Genomic DNA, 15,720 nt, shown 5'->3' with positions numbered 1-15,720 from the left:
GTGAAGAAGGTTATCGAGGATTGCAACGGGATCTTGATAAATTGTGCCAGTGGGCCGATGAATGGCAGATGGAGTTTAATTTAGATAAATGTGAGGTGATGCATTTTGTTAGATCGAATCGGGCCAGGACCTACTCCGTTAATGGTAGGGCTTTGGGGAGAGTTATAGAACAAAGAGATCTGGGAGTACAGGTTCATAGCTCCTTGAAAGTGGAGTCACAGGTGGATAGGGTGGTGAAGAAGGCATTCAGCATGCTTGGTTTCATTGGTCAGAACATTGAATACAGGAGTTGGGATGTCTTGTTGAAGTTGTACAAGACATTAGTAAGGCCACACTTGGAATACTGTGTACAGTTCTGGTCACCCTATTATAGAAAGGATATTATTAAACTAGAAAGAGTGCAGAAAAGATTTACTAGGATGCTACCGGGACTTGATGGTTTGACTTACAGGGAGAGGTTAGACAGACTGGGACTTTTTTCCCTGGAGAGTAGGAGGTTTCGGGGTGATCTTATAGAAGTCTATAAAATAATGAGGGGCATAGATAAGGTAGATAGTCAAAATCTTTTCCCAAAGTAGGGGAGTCTGTAACGAGGGGGCATAGATTTAAGGTGAGAGGGGAGAGATACAAAAGGGTCCAGAGGGGCAATTTTTTCACTCAAAGGGTGGTGAGTGTCTGGAACGAGCTGCCAGAGGCAGTAGTAGAGGCGGGTACAATTTTGTCTTTTAAAAAGCATTTGGACAGTTACATGGGTAAGATGGGTATAGAGGGATATGGGCCAAGTGCAGGCAATTGGGACTAGCTTAGTGGTATAAACTGGGCGACATGGACATGTTGGGCCGAAGGGCCTGTTTCCATGTTGTAAACTTCTATGATTCTAACTCACTCGTCTGGTGGAAACCGGGTCGGGGAGCAGTTAAAATGAGTGGAACAACTTGCCCTCTCCGATCACACTGCCTTCCTGCTGTGTCCCGATCTTAACCTACTCTTTTGAGCAGACGAGGAGGACACCCGTCCCAAGCTGTGGGGTCCTTTGCAGATTGGGGCCTGACCTGATATTTTAGTCGGATGCCTGAGCGGTGGAGCAGTGACGGCTTCCCCCCCACCCCGGCCAGACCTGTCGGGAGAGGGATTGTAGACCAGGAGTGTTCCTCCGGGTCAAACAAGGAAACCTTGGGCCTCCCTTGTCCCGGGCTTACTCCCCACTCCCCCAATCGCTTTTGTCACCCGACCCCCCCATCTTACCACTTACCTAACTGCCGGAGACCAATCCCGTGGGTCCCCGTCTGTGACCTCCTGCTTCAGGGCTCGTGCAAACCGTACCTGCCCCCATTTAAAATCGGGGCTAATGATTGCTATCATTGGTCAACAGCTCCATCATTGTTGTATCATGTGACTATCAGCATGGTAGAAGGAGAACTAGAGGAACATTGGTCTTTTATCGTCTCGCAGTTCCGACTTGAAGAAATTCTGCAGGGAAAGCTGTCACAACGGGCCCTTCTTTGAGTACTCGGGCAAAAAATACATTTCTTGCATTTTTGAAAACTTGAGATAGACATTCAGCTAATTTCTTGTTTAAATTCAGCCTGTGGATTCTGTCCTGCCAGGGGCCGCCATCTTTGGCGTGTTTTTGACATTAGACTTGGTTTTACGACAGGCCTCGGCTCCCAGCAGCCTCTCTGTTGTTTGCCGGAGATGTTTATGAAAGAAATGGTCTTGTCCTCTCCATTTATGAATTCAAACTGTTGTCTTTCAGCTTCGGCCTGCAGAGGGGAGTCCGATAACTGTGGGGCAACCAGCCGCAGTGGTACACCCAAAGGTCGGTCTCAAACACTTTTATCAACGTTTCTGTTTCATTTTTTGTATGAACAATATGCAAACATGATAATGAAATGAGACGGTCTACAGACAGGCCAGGAAAGTACGCAGTCATGTGATGCTCATTAAAGGGGAGGAGCAGAACTGGTAACAGCAGATTGGGGGAGTGATGAGCCAGTGTCCCAGAATGCTGGAGCCGTCCTCTGCCCCTGTCCTGTGTACTCACAGCAGCAGTAAGCTCGAATCCACAGTTTTCACCAAGGTTCCCTCAAATTTTTTTCGGCCATGTGTGGAGTGAATTTGGGTTTGTGAACAGATATAAAGGGTGTGTGCCACCGTAAAAAATCACAACTTTAAACAGACATCTTAGAAAACATTATTCAGGGTAAATAACAAACAGAAGAAATGTACAAAATAATGGATAATTGTAACAATTTAATGTTATATTGGCTGATAAATTAATATAGTTTATGAAATGGGTTTCTTAAATTGCACCAGGATTGAGCAGACCAGTCTCGTTATATTTTATTAAAAATTACCTGATGGGAACGATTCCAGTCAGCTTTTGGCTGAATCAGCTTAATGATTCAAACAGAAATAAACCGTGTGCAATCAGAATTTTTAAATTGAGTCAGAAATACAAAACAGCTGTCAAATCAGTCCGTGTGAATTTGGGAATCGGGAACAGTTTAATTAAAACTCTCCCCTTCCCACGCCCTCCATTGACTCCTCAGCGAGGTTTAACAAATTATTGCATTCCAATTGTACAGGTTACAGGTCTCATTAGTTCTGGCTGCTTCCATGTATGGGCTGCTGGTCTCTGATTGGGCGGAGGTGCCTGGTCTCTGATTGGGCGGAGGTGCCTGGTCTCTGATTGGCCGCTGACAAACACATCTGTTTCATTTCACTTCCTGGTCTGGTTTCCACACAGCCAATCAGCTGCTCGCTGACTGCATTTCCTAACAACGCGATAAACTATTCGGCGGCTGGGGCCCGAGCCGCGGGATTGGACACTCAGACACTCCTGAGCACCAGAGGCAGAGCAGCCTACCTGGGGCTGGAGCACTGGGGACAAGGGAGGCAGAGCTGGAGGAGGGCCTGTGGCCTGGGGTCCGGCTGGCGCGTGGGAGAGGGGCCTGGGGTCCAGCCAGCGTGTGGGAGAGGGGCCCGGGGTCCGGCCAGTGTGTGGGAGAGGGGCCCGGGGTCCGGCCAGTGTGTGGGAGAGGGGCCCGGGGTCCGGCCAGTGTGTGGGAGAGGGGCCCGGGGTCCAGCCAGTGTGTGGGAAGGGGGCCCGGGGAAAAGCCAGCAGGTGGGAGAGGGGCCCGGGGTCCGGCCAGTGTGTGGGAGAGGAGCCCGGGGTCCGGCCAGCGTGTGGGAGAGGGGCCCGGGGTCCGGCCAGCGCGTGGGAGAGTGGCCCGGGGTCCAGCCAGCGTGTGGGAGAGGAGCCCGGGGTCCGACCAGTGTGTGGGAAGGGGGCCCGGGGTCCGGCCAGTGTGTGGGAGGGGGGCCCGGCGTCCGGCCAGTGTGTGGGAAGGGGGCCCGGGGTCCGGCCAGTGTGTGGGAGAGGGGCCCGGGGTCCGGCCAGTATGTGGGAGAGGGGCCCGGGGTCCGGCCAGTGTGTGGGAAGGGGGCCCGGGGTCCGGCCAGTGTGTGGGAGGGGGGCCCGGCGTCCGGCCAGTGTGTGGGAAGGGGGCCCGGGGTCCGGCCAGTGTGTGGGAGGGGGGCCCGGGGTCCAGCCAGCGTGAGGGAGAGGGGCCCGGGGTCCGGCCCGCGCGTGGGAGAGGGGCCCGGGGTCCAGCCAGTGTGTGGGAGGGGGGCCCGGGGTCCAGCCAGCGTGAGGGAGGGGGGCCCGGGGTCCAGCCAGTGTGTGGGAGGGGGGCCCGGGGTCCAGCCAGCGTGAGGGAGAGGGGCCCGGGGTCCAGCCAGCGTGAGGGAGAGGGGCCGGGGTCCGGCCAGTGTGTGGGAGGGGGGCCGGGGTCCGGCCAGTGTGCGGGAGGGGGGCTGAAAGCACTTTCTTGGTGCACGGACGGAATGTTTAAGTGCGTGGCCCACAACAGACTGCTGCGCAGTCACGCATGCTTGCAGCTTAGAGGGAACAATGGTTTCCATCCACACGTTCTGTACAATATTCATTAACCAGCAATAAAGGATTGCACAGGTCACCGGGTAAAGTACATACTTATTACCGCAATACTGAACAAACTCTTTACTGCCCTATATCTAGTCAGACGATAGCATGACCCAGGGCCGTAATCATAAAGCCCCATGTTAAAGGAACTGGACGCTGTCATTTCACATGTTCCCTCGTGTCTGCTTCTCATGACTTCCAAAAGGCAGACTGATTAATACTTTCGTGAGATCGGACCAATGAATAATCAAGAGGCTGCTTAATTTTACAGATTACTCGTGACTGAACAGAGTAGCAAATCCTCAATTTTGACTTATTTCGTAACACTTCCAGCAACATATGAAAGAACAATGCACTCCACACTGTCCCTGTTAGTGGACTAACACACACACTTTGAACTCGATTGGCCCTATCCTTTATCCCTGGTGCTCCCTGCCTGCACAGGAAACCAGCTGCCTGACCTCTGACCCTCCCCCTGTCTGGGAATGGACCAGTCGCTACTGCCCACCCCCCCACCGCACACACCATTTAGGGGCCCCTGAGAAACTATCTCCTGCTGTTCACAAATGAATGGGACCATCTCAACACAGTGGCCTAGAAATTGCTCCGTCTGAATGGAGAGGCCCGAGGAGCACCTAATATTGGGCCTGGAGCCTCATGTTCACCGAGCCAGCGAGCTACGGCCATCAGTCAGATCACTGGGCGTGAGGCCTCGAAGATCATGCTGCTACATCGCCAGCAGTGACACTGGGGCAAGTCCTTAAAGGGGGCGACCGGGAAGGGGTGGGTCAATTGTACAGGATGGGCAATCAGCTAGAGGGGATCGATTGGCTAGAGGGGGTGATCGGGAAGGAGAGCAAAGAAGGAACACAGGAACAGCAGGAGGCCATTTAGCCCCTCGAGCCTGTTCCGCCATTCAATTAGATCATGGCTGATCTGTATCTTAACTCCATTTACCCACCTTGATTCCATAACCCTTAATACCTTTACCCTACAAAAATCTACCAATCTCAATTTTGAAATTTTCAATTGACCCCCGGCCTCAACGGCTTTTTGGGGGAGAGCGTTCCAGATTTCCACTCCCCTTGATGTAAAGAAATGCTTCTTGACATCACCCCTAAATGGTCGAGCTCTAATATTAAGGTTATGCCCCCTTGTTCTGGACTCTCCCACCAGGGGAAATAATTTCTCTCTATCTACACTATCAAATTGTTTAATCATCTTAAACACCTCAATTAGATCACCCCATGATCTTCTATATTTAAAGGAATACAAGCCAAGTCGATGCAACCTATCCTCATAATTTAATCCCAGTATCATCAGTCCCAGTGAATCTGCGCTGCACCCCTCCAAGGCGAATATATCCTTCCTGAGGTGCGGTGCCCAGAACTGAACGCAGCATCTCCAGATGGGGTTTAAATAGAGCTTTGCACATTCCATAGCCTTTTTAATGATTTTCTGTACCTGTCCACAAGTTTTGAGTGATTTCTGTACTTGGACCCCTAAATTTCTCTGCTCCTCCACAGTTCCGAGCTTCTCCCCATTTAGAAAATACCCTGATTTATCTTTCTTCGGTCCAAAGTGGATGACCTCACACTTCCCCATGTTGAACTCCATCTGCTGCAGTTTTGCCCACTCACTGAATCTATCAATGTCCCTTTGCAACTTTCTGCTCCCATCTACACTATTTACTTTGCCTCCTAACTCAGAGTCGGCTGCAAATTTGGTTATACGTCTCTTGATTCCTTCATCCAAGTTATTTATAAATATAGTGAAACGGTGAGGCCCCAGGACAGATCCCTGGGGGTCACCACTAGTCACATCCTGCCTATTTGAATACATACCCGTTATCCCCACTCTCTGTCTCCTGCCTCCTAACCAATTCCCTACCCAAGCCAATAGGTTGCCTCCAATTCAATGTGTTCCCATTTTTGTTAACAGTTTCTTATGTGGAACCTTATTGAATGCCTTCTGGAAGTCCATATAACTAACATCCATAGACACTCCCTTATCTACCATGTTGCATCCTTTAAAAATTCAACTAGGTTCGTTAGACATGATTTACCCTTTACAATCGGGTGGATGTTGGCGGTGGGCGGAGGGAGGGAGGGTGGAGGTAGGAGGGAGGGAGTGTGATGGAGGGAGGGTGGCAGTGGACGGTGGGAGGGAGGAATGGGGTGGGGGAGGGATTGTGGGTGGCGGTGGGAGGAGTGGGGAGGGTGGGAAGGTGGCAGTGGGCGGAGGGAGGAAGGGTGGAGGGAGGGAGTGTGATGGAGGGAGGGAGTGTGATGGAGGGAGGGAGGAATGGGGTGGGGGATGGATTGTGGGTGGCGGTGGGTGGAGTGGGGAGGGTGGGAAGGTGGCAGTGGGTGGAGGGAGGAAGGGTGGAGGGAGGGAGTGTGATGGAGGGAGGGTGGCGGTGGATGGTGGGAGGGAGGAATGGGGTGGGGGAGGGATTGTGGGTGGCGGTGGGTGGAGTGGGGAGGGTGGGAAGGTGGCAGTGGGCGGAGGGAGGAAGGGTGGGGGTAGGAGGGAGGGAGTGTGATGGAGGGAGGGTGGCAGTGGACGGTGGGAGGGAGGAATGGGGTGGGGGAGGGATTGTGGGTGGCGGTGGGTGGAGTGGGGAGGGTGGGAAGGTGGCAGTGGGCGGAGGGAGGAAGGGTGGGGGTAGGAGGGAGGGAGTGTGATGGAGGGAGGGTGGCAGTGGACGGTGGGAGGGAGGAATGGGGTGGGGGAGGGATTGTGGGTGGCGGTGGGTGGAGTGGGGAGGGTGGGAAGGTGGCAGTGGGCGGAGGGAGGAAGGGTGGGGGTAGGAGGGAGGGAGTGTGATGGAGGGAGGGTGGCAGTGGACGGTGGGAGGGAGGAATGGGGTGGGGGAGGGATTGTGGGTGGCGGTGGGTGGAGTGGGGAGGGTGGGAAGGTGGCAGTGGGCGGAGGGAGGAAGGGTGGAGGTCGGAGGGAGGGAGTGTGATGGAGGGAGGGTGGCAGTGGACGGTGGGAGGGAGGAATGGGGTGGGGGAGGGATTGTGGGTGGCGGTGGGTGGAGTGGGGAGGGTGGGAAGGTGGCAGTGGGCGGAGGGAGGAAGGGTGGAGGTCGGAGGGAGGGAGTGTGATGGAGGGAGGGTGGCGGTGGACGGTGGGAGGGAGGAATGGGGTGGGGGAGGGATTGTGGGTGGCGGTGGGTGGAGTGGGGAGGGTGGGAAGGTGGCAGTGGGCGGAGGGAGGAAGGGTGGAGGGAGGGAGTGTGATGGAGGGAGGGTGGCGGTGGACGGTGGGAGGGAGGAATGGGGTGGGGGAGGGATTGTGGGTGGCGGTGGGTGGAGTGGGGAGGGTGGGAAGGTGGCAGTGGGCGGAGGGAGGAAGGGTGGCAGTGGGCGGCACCGATCGTAAAGGGTGTTGAGGTCCTGATTGGAGTGGGGAGGAGAGAGCAATGGCCTGCAGCGGCCTGTGGTTTTAACGTGGGGTCAGGAGGAGTACTCCTGCACATCTCGATTTCACAGTCAGTTATGTTTATTTGAAACACTTACCTTGTTGATGGCGGCCTGCAGCTTGTTAGGCCACATGTCGACCTGGTTTTCCTGAGTGCAGCCGTGCTGGCTTCTTCAGGGCAAACCAAACCTGGAGTGGGGGCCTCAAACTGGCGTTAGGCCCCTTATTTGCATATGCAAAGGGCCTAACACCTGTTTCAGGCACAGGCCCTGGACGACGATATTTTTGCCCTCACCAATTTGACGGGCAGTGCATTTCCGGCTCGTAATGAGCGTGCGTTTCCTGCCTGCCATATTGGAGACTTAGGCACCAATTTAGTGCCTGAAAAACGGGTGTGGCACCATTGAGTTTCGAGGCCAGTTTGTCCAGTTGGCTCATTGGGAGGAAGCCACATCAGTATAATCACCCAATCTCCTGTTCAGGCTGAATTAATGAATCTGATTGTATCAAGTTGGAATCGTATGTGGGAAGCAACATGGCATAAAATGGCCCATCCAGCTTTGATACACAATCTCCCCCATGACTGTGGGCTGCTGTGGAACATTTTACTCCCCTGTGAGCTAAATTTAACTTAATAGTAAGGTTTTAATAAAAATCAAACCAAGATCCTTGCATAGTGAAACAGTGAGAAACCCATTTTTTTGGCCCTCAAGAAAGGAGTCCCAGAAAAGGCAGCGAGAAGCATCTCCAGCCGTCCCTGCACAGCTTCTCTGCGCATCGTCGGTCTGCGTCTCATCAGTCTGTTTTATAACTTCTCGTGTATTCTCTGTCTGTATTATGAGTTATGCATATTATTGTTTGATAAATTTGATACCATTTGATGATATAGGATAATGATAATGGATGATGATAATATTGGATGATGAAGACAATGGATGACAATGAAATCGTAAATTTTGTCAACATTAACTTTCCAAGGAACCAAGAGAAACTTGTCAGCTGAATTTACAGGGCGGAAGAAGCGCAAAGAACCAGCCTTTAGCCCTGATATGCCAGAAGAAGATTATAAATTGTGGCAAAACTGTGAGTATAATATTTTGGGCACTTTAACTACCACAAGCGGGGGAGGAGGCTGGGATAGTGGACTTCTCATCGTTATGAAACGGGGAGTTCCAGTTAGTCGTAAAACTATCCAATCACAATGATTAATACACTTCTTCATCAGTGGTTGGTGTGTTACCGAGATACTGATTGGTGTGTTACGGAGATATTGATTGGAGTGTTACTGGGATATTGATTGGAGTGTTACTGGGATATTGATTGGTGTGTTACTGGGATATTGATTGGAGTGTTACTGGGATATTGATTGGAGTGTTACTGGGATATTGATTGGAGTGTTACTGGGATACTGATTGGTGTGTTACGGAGATATTGATTGGAGTGTTACTGGGATATTGATTGGAGTGTTACTGGGATATTGATTGGAGTGTTACTGGGATATTGATTGGTGTGTTACTGGGATATTGATTGGAGTGTTACTGGGATATTGATTGGAGTGTTACTGGGATATTGATTGGTGTGTTACTGGGATATTGATTGGTGTGTTACTGGGATATTGATTGGAGTGTTACTGGGATATTGATTGGAGTGTTACTGGGATATTGATTGGAGTGTTACTGGGATATTGATTGGAGTGTTACTGGGATATTGATTTGTGTGTTACTGGGATATTGATTGGTGTGTTACTGGGATATTGATTGGAGTGTTACTGGGATATTGATTGGAGTGTTACTGGGATATTGATTGGAGTGTTACTGGGATATTGATTGGTGTGTTACTGGGATAGTGATTGGTGTGTTACTGGGATAGTGATTGGTGTGTAACTGGGATAGTGATTGGAGTGTTACTGGGATATTGATTGGAGTGTTACTGGGATATTGATTGGTGTGTTATGGAGATATTGATTGGTGTGTTACGGAGATACAGATTGATGCGATGCTGGGATACAGATTGGTGTGTTACTGGGGTATTGATTGGTGTAAAATTTCATGATCGATTGGTGTGTTATTGGGATCTTGATTGATGTGTTGGTGGATCTTGATTGATGTGTTTCTTGGCATTGTAAGCAGTGTAGATGAAAACATAAAATTACAAAGGGATATTGATAGATTAAGTGAATGGGCAAAACTGTGGCAAATGGAATTCAATGTAAACAAATGTGAGGTCATCCACTTTGGATCAAAAAAGGATAGAACTTTCTAAATGGTAAAAAGTTAAAAAACAGTGGATGTCCAAAGGGACTTCGGGGTTCAGGTACATCGATCATTGAAGTGTCATGAACAGGTGCAGAAAATAATCAATAAGGCTAATGGAATGCTGGCCTTTATATCCAGAGGACTGGAGTACAAGGGGGCAGAAGTTATGCTGCAGCTGTACAAAACCCTGGTTAGACCGCACCTGGAGTACTGTGAGCAGTTCTGGGCACCGCACCTTCGGAAGGACATATTGGCCTTGGAGGGAGTGCAGCGTAGGTTTACTAGAATGATACCTGGACTTCAAGGGTTATGTTAGGAGGAGAGATTACACAAATTGGGGTTGTATTCTCTGGAGTTTCGAAGGTTAAGGGGTGATCTGATCGAAGTTTATAAGATATTAAGGGGAACGGATAGGGTGGATAGAGAGAAACTATTTCCGCTGGTTGGGGATTTTAGGAGTAGGGGGCACAGTCTAAAAATTAGAGCCAGACCTTTCAGGAGTGAGATTAGAAAACATTTCTACACACAAAGGGTGGTAGAAGTTTGGAACTCTCTTCCACAAACGGCAATTGATACTAGCTCAATTGCTAAATTTAAATCTGAGATAGATAGCTTTTTGGCAACCAAAGGTATTAAGGGATATGGGCCAAAGGCAGGTATATGGAGTTAGATCACAGATCAGCCATGATCTTATCAAATGGCGGAGCAGGCACGAGGGGCTGAATGGCCTACTCCTGTTCCTATGTTCCTATGTTCCCATATTGATTGATGTGTTTCTTGGATATTGATTGGTGTGTTACCGGGACATTGATTGGTGTGTTACTGGGATATTGATTGGTGTGTTGCTGGGATATTGATTGGTGTGTTTCTGGGTCATTGATTGGTGTGTTTCTGGGTCATTGATTGGTGTGTTACTGGGACATTGATTGGTGTGTTAGTGGGTCATTGATTGGTGTGTTAGTGGGATATTGATTGGTGTGTTAGTGGGACATTGATTGGTGTGTTACTGGGACATTGATTGGTGTGTTACTGGGATATTGATTGGTGTGTTGCTGGGATATTGATTGGTGCGTTACTGGGACATTGATTGGTGTGTTGCTGGGATATTGATTGGTGTGTTTCTGGGTCATTGATTGGTGTGTTTCTGGGTCATTGATTGGTGTGTTTCTGGGTCATTAATTGGTGTGTTACTGGGACATTGATTCGTGTGTTACCGAGATATTGATTGGTGTGTACGGAGATATTGATTGGTGCGTTGTTGGCGTATTGATTGGTGTGCTACTGGGGTAGTGATTGGTGTGTTACTGGGGTATTGATTCGTGTGTTACTGGGACATTGTTGTTTTACGGAGATATTCATTGTTGTGTTATTGGCATATTGATTAGTGTGTTACTGGAATATTGATTGGTGTGTTTCTGGGTCATTGATTGGTGTGTTACTGGGCTATTGTTTGGTGTGTTATCCGGGTATTGGTTGGCGTGTTACTGGGATATTGATTGGTGTGTACGGAGATATTGATTGGTGTGTACGGAGATATTGATTGGTGCGTTGTTGGCGTATTGATTGGTGTGTTACTGGGGTATTGATTGGTGTGTTACTGGGATAGTGATTGGTGTGTTACTGGGGTATTGATTCGTGTGTTACTGGGACGTTGATTGTTGTTATACGGAGATATTCATTGTTGTGTTATTGGCATGTTGATTAGTGTGTTACTGGGATATTGATTGGTGTATTTCCGGGTCATTGATTGGTGTGTTTCTGGGTCATTGATTGGTGTGTTTCTGGGTCATTGATTGGTGTGTTTCTGGGATATTGATTGGTGTGTTACCGGGACATTGATCGGTGTGTTTCTGGGTCATTGATTGGTGTGTTTCTGGGTCATTGATTGGTGTGTTTCTGGGATATTGATTGGTGTGTTACCGGGACATTGATCGGTGTGTTTCTGGGTCATTGATTGGTGTGTTGCTGGGTCATTGATTGGTGTGTTGCTGGGATATTGATTGGTGTGTTTCTGGGTCATTGATTGGTGTGTTGCTGGGTCATTGATTGGTGTGTTGCTGGGATATTGATTGGTGTGTTGCTGGGTCATTGGTGTGTTTCTGGGTCATTGATTGGTGTGTTTCTGGGTCATTGATTGGTGTGTTTCTGGGTCATTGATTGGTGTGTTTCTGGGTCATTGATTGGTGTGTTACTGGGATATTGATTGGTGTGTTTCTGGGTCATTGATTGGTGTGTTACTGGGATATTGATTGGTGTGTTTCTGGGTCATTGATTGGTGTGTTTCTGGGTCATTGATTGGTGTGTTACTGGGATATTGATTGGTGTGTTACCGGGACATTGATTGGTGTGTTACCGGGACATTGATTGGTGTGATACCGGGACATTGATCGGTGTGTTACCGGGACATTGATCGGTGTGTTACCGGGATATTGATCGGTGTGTTACGGAGATATTGACAGGTGTGTTACTGGGATATTGATTGGTGTGTTACTGGGATATTGATTGGTGTGTTACGGAGAATATAGATTGGTGTGTTACGGAGATATTGATTGGTGTGTTACCGAGATATTGATTGGTGTGTTACGGAGAATATAGATTGGTGTGTTACGGAGATATTGATTGGTGTGTTACCGAGATATTGATTGGTGTGTTACCGGGACATTGATTGGTGTGTTACCGGGACATTGATTGGTGTGTTACGGAGATATTGACTGGTGTGTTCCTGGGATATTGATTGGTGTGTTACTGGGATATTGACTGGTGTGTTACTGGGATATTGATTGGTGTGTTACTGGGATATTGATTGGTGTGTTACTGGGATATTGATTTGTGTGTTACTGGGATATTGATTGGTGTGTTACTGGGATATTGACTGGTGTGTTACTGGGATATTGACTGGTGTGTTACTGGGATATTGATTGGTGTGTTACTGGGATATTGATTTGTGTGTTACTGGGATATTGATTGGTGTGTTACTGGGATATTGACTGGTGTGTTACTGGGATATTGATTGGTGTGTTACTGGGATATTGATTGGTGTGTTACTGGATATTGATTGGAGCGTTACTGAGATATTGATTGATGCATTACCGGGACATTGATTGGTGCGTTACCGGGACACTGATTGGTGCGTTACCGGGACACTGATTGGTGCGTTACAGGGACACTGATTGGTGCGTTACAGGGACACTGATTGGTGCGTTACCGGGACACTGATTGGTGCCATACTGGGGTATTCGTTGGTATGTTACTGGGGTATTACTGATGTGTTACTGGGGTATTGGTTGGAGTGTGGCAGTGATATTGATTGGTGTGTTACTGGAATAATGATTGGTGTGTCACGGAGATATTGATTGGTGCTTTACGGAGATATTGATTGGTTTGTAACTGGGATATTGATTGGTGTGTTACTGGTATATTGATTGGTGTGTTTCTGGGTCATTAATTGGTGTGTTACTGGGACATTGATTGGTGTATTACTTAGATATTGATTGGTGTGTACGGAGATATTGATTGGTGCGTTGTTGGCGTATTGATTGGTGTGTTACTGGGATAGTGATTGGTGTGTTACTGGGGTATTGATTCGTGTGTTACTGGGACATTGATTGCTGTTATACGGAGATATTCATTGGTGTGTTATTGGCATATTGATTAGTGTGTTACTGGAATATTGATTGGTGTGTTTCTGGGTCATTGATTGGTGTGTTACTGGGCTATTGTTTGGTGTGTTATCGGGATTGTGGTTGGCGTGTTACTGGGATATTGATTGGTGTGTACGGAGATATTGATTGGTGCGTTATTGGCGTATTGATTGTTGTGCTACTGGGGTATTGATTAGTGTGTTACTGGGATATTGATTGCTGTGTTTCTGGGTCATTGATTGGTTTGTTTCTGGGTCATTGATTGGTGTGTTTCTGGGTCATTGATTGGTGTGTTTCTGGGATATTGATTGGTGTGTTTCTGGGTCATTGATTGGTGTGTTTCTGGGTCATTGATTGGTGTGTTTCTGGGTCATTGATTGGTGTGTTTCTGGGTCATTGATTGGTGTGTTTCTGGGTCATTGATTGGTGTGTTTCTGGGTCATTGATTGGTGTGTTTCTGGGTCATTGATTGCTGTGTTTCTGGGTCATTGATTGGTTTGTTTCTGGGTCATTGATTGGTGTGTTTCTGGGTCATTGATTGGTGTGTTTCTGGGTCATTGATTGGTGTGTTTCTGGGTCATTGATTGCTGTGTTTCTGGGTCATTGATTGGTTTGTTTCTGGGTCATTGATTGGTGTGTTTCTGGGTCATTGATTGGTGTGTTTCTGGGTCATTGATTGGTGTGTTTCTGGGTCATTGATTGGTGTGATTCTGGGTCATTGATTGGTGTGTTTCTGGGTCATTGATTGGTGTGTTTCTGGGTCATTGATTGGTGTGTTACTGGGATATTGATTGGTGTGTTTCTGGGTCATTGATTGGTGTGTTACTGGGATATTGACTGGTGCATTACCGGGACACTGATTGGTGCGTTACCGGGACACTGATTGGTGCGTTACCGGGACACTGATTGGTGCGTTACCGGGACACTGATTGGTGCGTTACAGGGACACTGATTGGTGCGTTACCGGGACACTGATTGGTGCCATACTTGGGTATTCGTTTGTATGTTACTGGGGTATTACTGATGTGTTACTGGGGTATTGGTTGGGGTGTGGCAGCGATATTGATTGGTGTGTTACTGGGATATTGATTGGTGTGTCACGGAGATATTGATTGGTGCTTTACGGAGATATTGATTGGTTTGTAACTGGGATATTGATTGGTGTGTTTCTGGGTCATTGATTGGTGTGTTTCTGGGTCATTGATTGGTGTGTTTCTGGGATATTGATTGGTGTGTTTCTGGGTCATTGATTGGTGTGTTTCTGGGTCATTGATTGGTGTGTTTCTGGGTCATTGATTGGTGTGTTTCTGGGTCATTGATTGGTTTGTTTCTGGGTCATTGATTGGTGTGTTTCTGGGTCATTGATTGGTGTGTTTCTGGGTCATTGATTGGTGTGTTTCTGGGTCATTGACTGGTGTGTTTCTGGGTCATTGATTGGTGTGTTTCTGGGTCATTGATTGGTGTGTTTCTGGGATATTGATTGGTGTGCGACTGGGATATTGATTGGTGTGCGACTGGGATATTGATTGGTGTGTTACTGGGATATTGATTGGTGTGTTACTGGATATTGATTGGTGTGTTTCTGGGTCATTGATTGGTGTGTTTCTGGGATATTGTTTGGTGTGTACGGAGATATTGATTGGTGCGTTATTGGCGTATTGATTGGTGTGTTACTGGGATATTGATTGGTGTGCGACTCGGATATTGATTGGTGTGCGACTGGGATATTGATTGTTGTTATACGGAGATATTCATTGGTGTGTTACTGGGATATTGATTGGTGTGTTACTGGGATATTGATTGGTGTGTTACTGGGATATTGATTGGTGTGTTACTGGATATTGATTGGTGTGTTTCTGGGTCATTGATTGGTGTGTTTCTGGGATATTGTTTGGTGTGTACGGAGATATTGATTGGTGCGTTATTGGCGTATTGATTGGTGTGTTACTGGGATATTGATTGGTGTGCGACTCGGATATTGATTGGTGTGCGACTGGGATATTGATTGTTGTTATACGGAGATATTGATTGGTGTGTTACTGGGATATTGATTGGTGTGTTACTGGGATATTGATTGGTGTGTTACTGGGATATTGATTGGTGTGTTACTGGATATTGATTGGTGTGTTTCTGGGTCATTGATTGGTGTGTTTCTGGGTCATTGATTGGTTTGTTTCTGGGTCAGTGATTGGTGTGTTTCTGGATCATTGATTGTTGTGTTACCGGGATATTGATTGGCGTGTTACTGGGGTATTGGTTGGCGTGTTCCCGGGATATTTATTGGCGTGTTACGGAGATATTGATTGGTGTATTACCGGGATATTAAGAGGCGCATTACGGGGATATTGCTTGGTGTGTTTCTGGGTCATTGATTGGTGTGTTTCTGGGTCATTGATTGGTGTGTTTCTGGGTCATTGATTGGTGTGTTTCTGGGTCATTGATTGGTGTG

The 15,720-nt window shown here is 48.1% G+C and overlaps 1 protein-coding gene across 3 annotated transcripts in view; it reads left to right on the top strand.

Annotated features, from left to right (window-relative positions):
• LOC137342483 (nuclear GTPase SLIP-GC-like) overlaps positions 1 to 15,720 on the top strand; it is a 156,444-nt gene that overhangs the window by 26,170 nt on the left and 114,554 nt on the right. For all 3 annotated transcript variants that reach the window (XM_068006372.1, XM_068006374.1, XM_068006373.1), the window contains exons 3-4: positions 1,757 to 1,819; positions 8,354 to 8,458. In XM_068006372.1, coding sequence (XP_067862473.1) covers positions 1,757 to 1,819; positions 8,354 to 8,458 — 168 coding nt within the window. The remainder of the gene's footprint in view (positions 1 to 1,756; positions 1,820 to 8,353; positions 8,459 to 15,720) is intronic.

The sequence above is a fragment of the Heptranchias perlo genome, chromosome 26 (genome assembly GCF_035084215.1).
Source record: "Heptranchias perlo isolate sHepPer1 chromosome 26, sHepPer1.hap1, whole genome shotgun sequence".
Lineage (NCBI taxonomy): Eukaryota > Metazoa > Chordata > Chondrichthyes > Hexanchiformes > Hexanchidae > Heptranchias > Heptranchias perlo.
The sequence above is the reverse complement of the archived record's forward strand: the minus strand, read 5'-3'. Positions and strand labels throughout refer to the sequence as shown.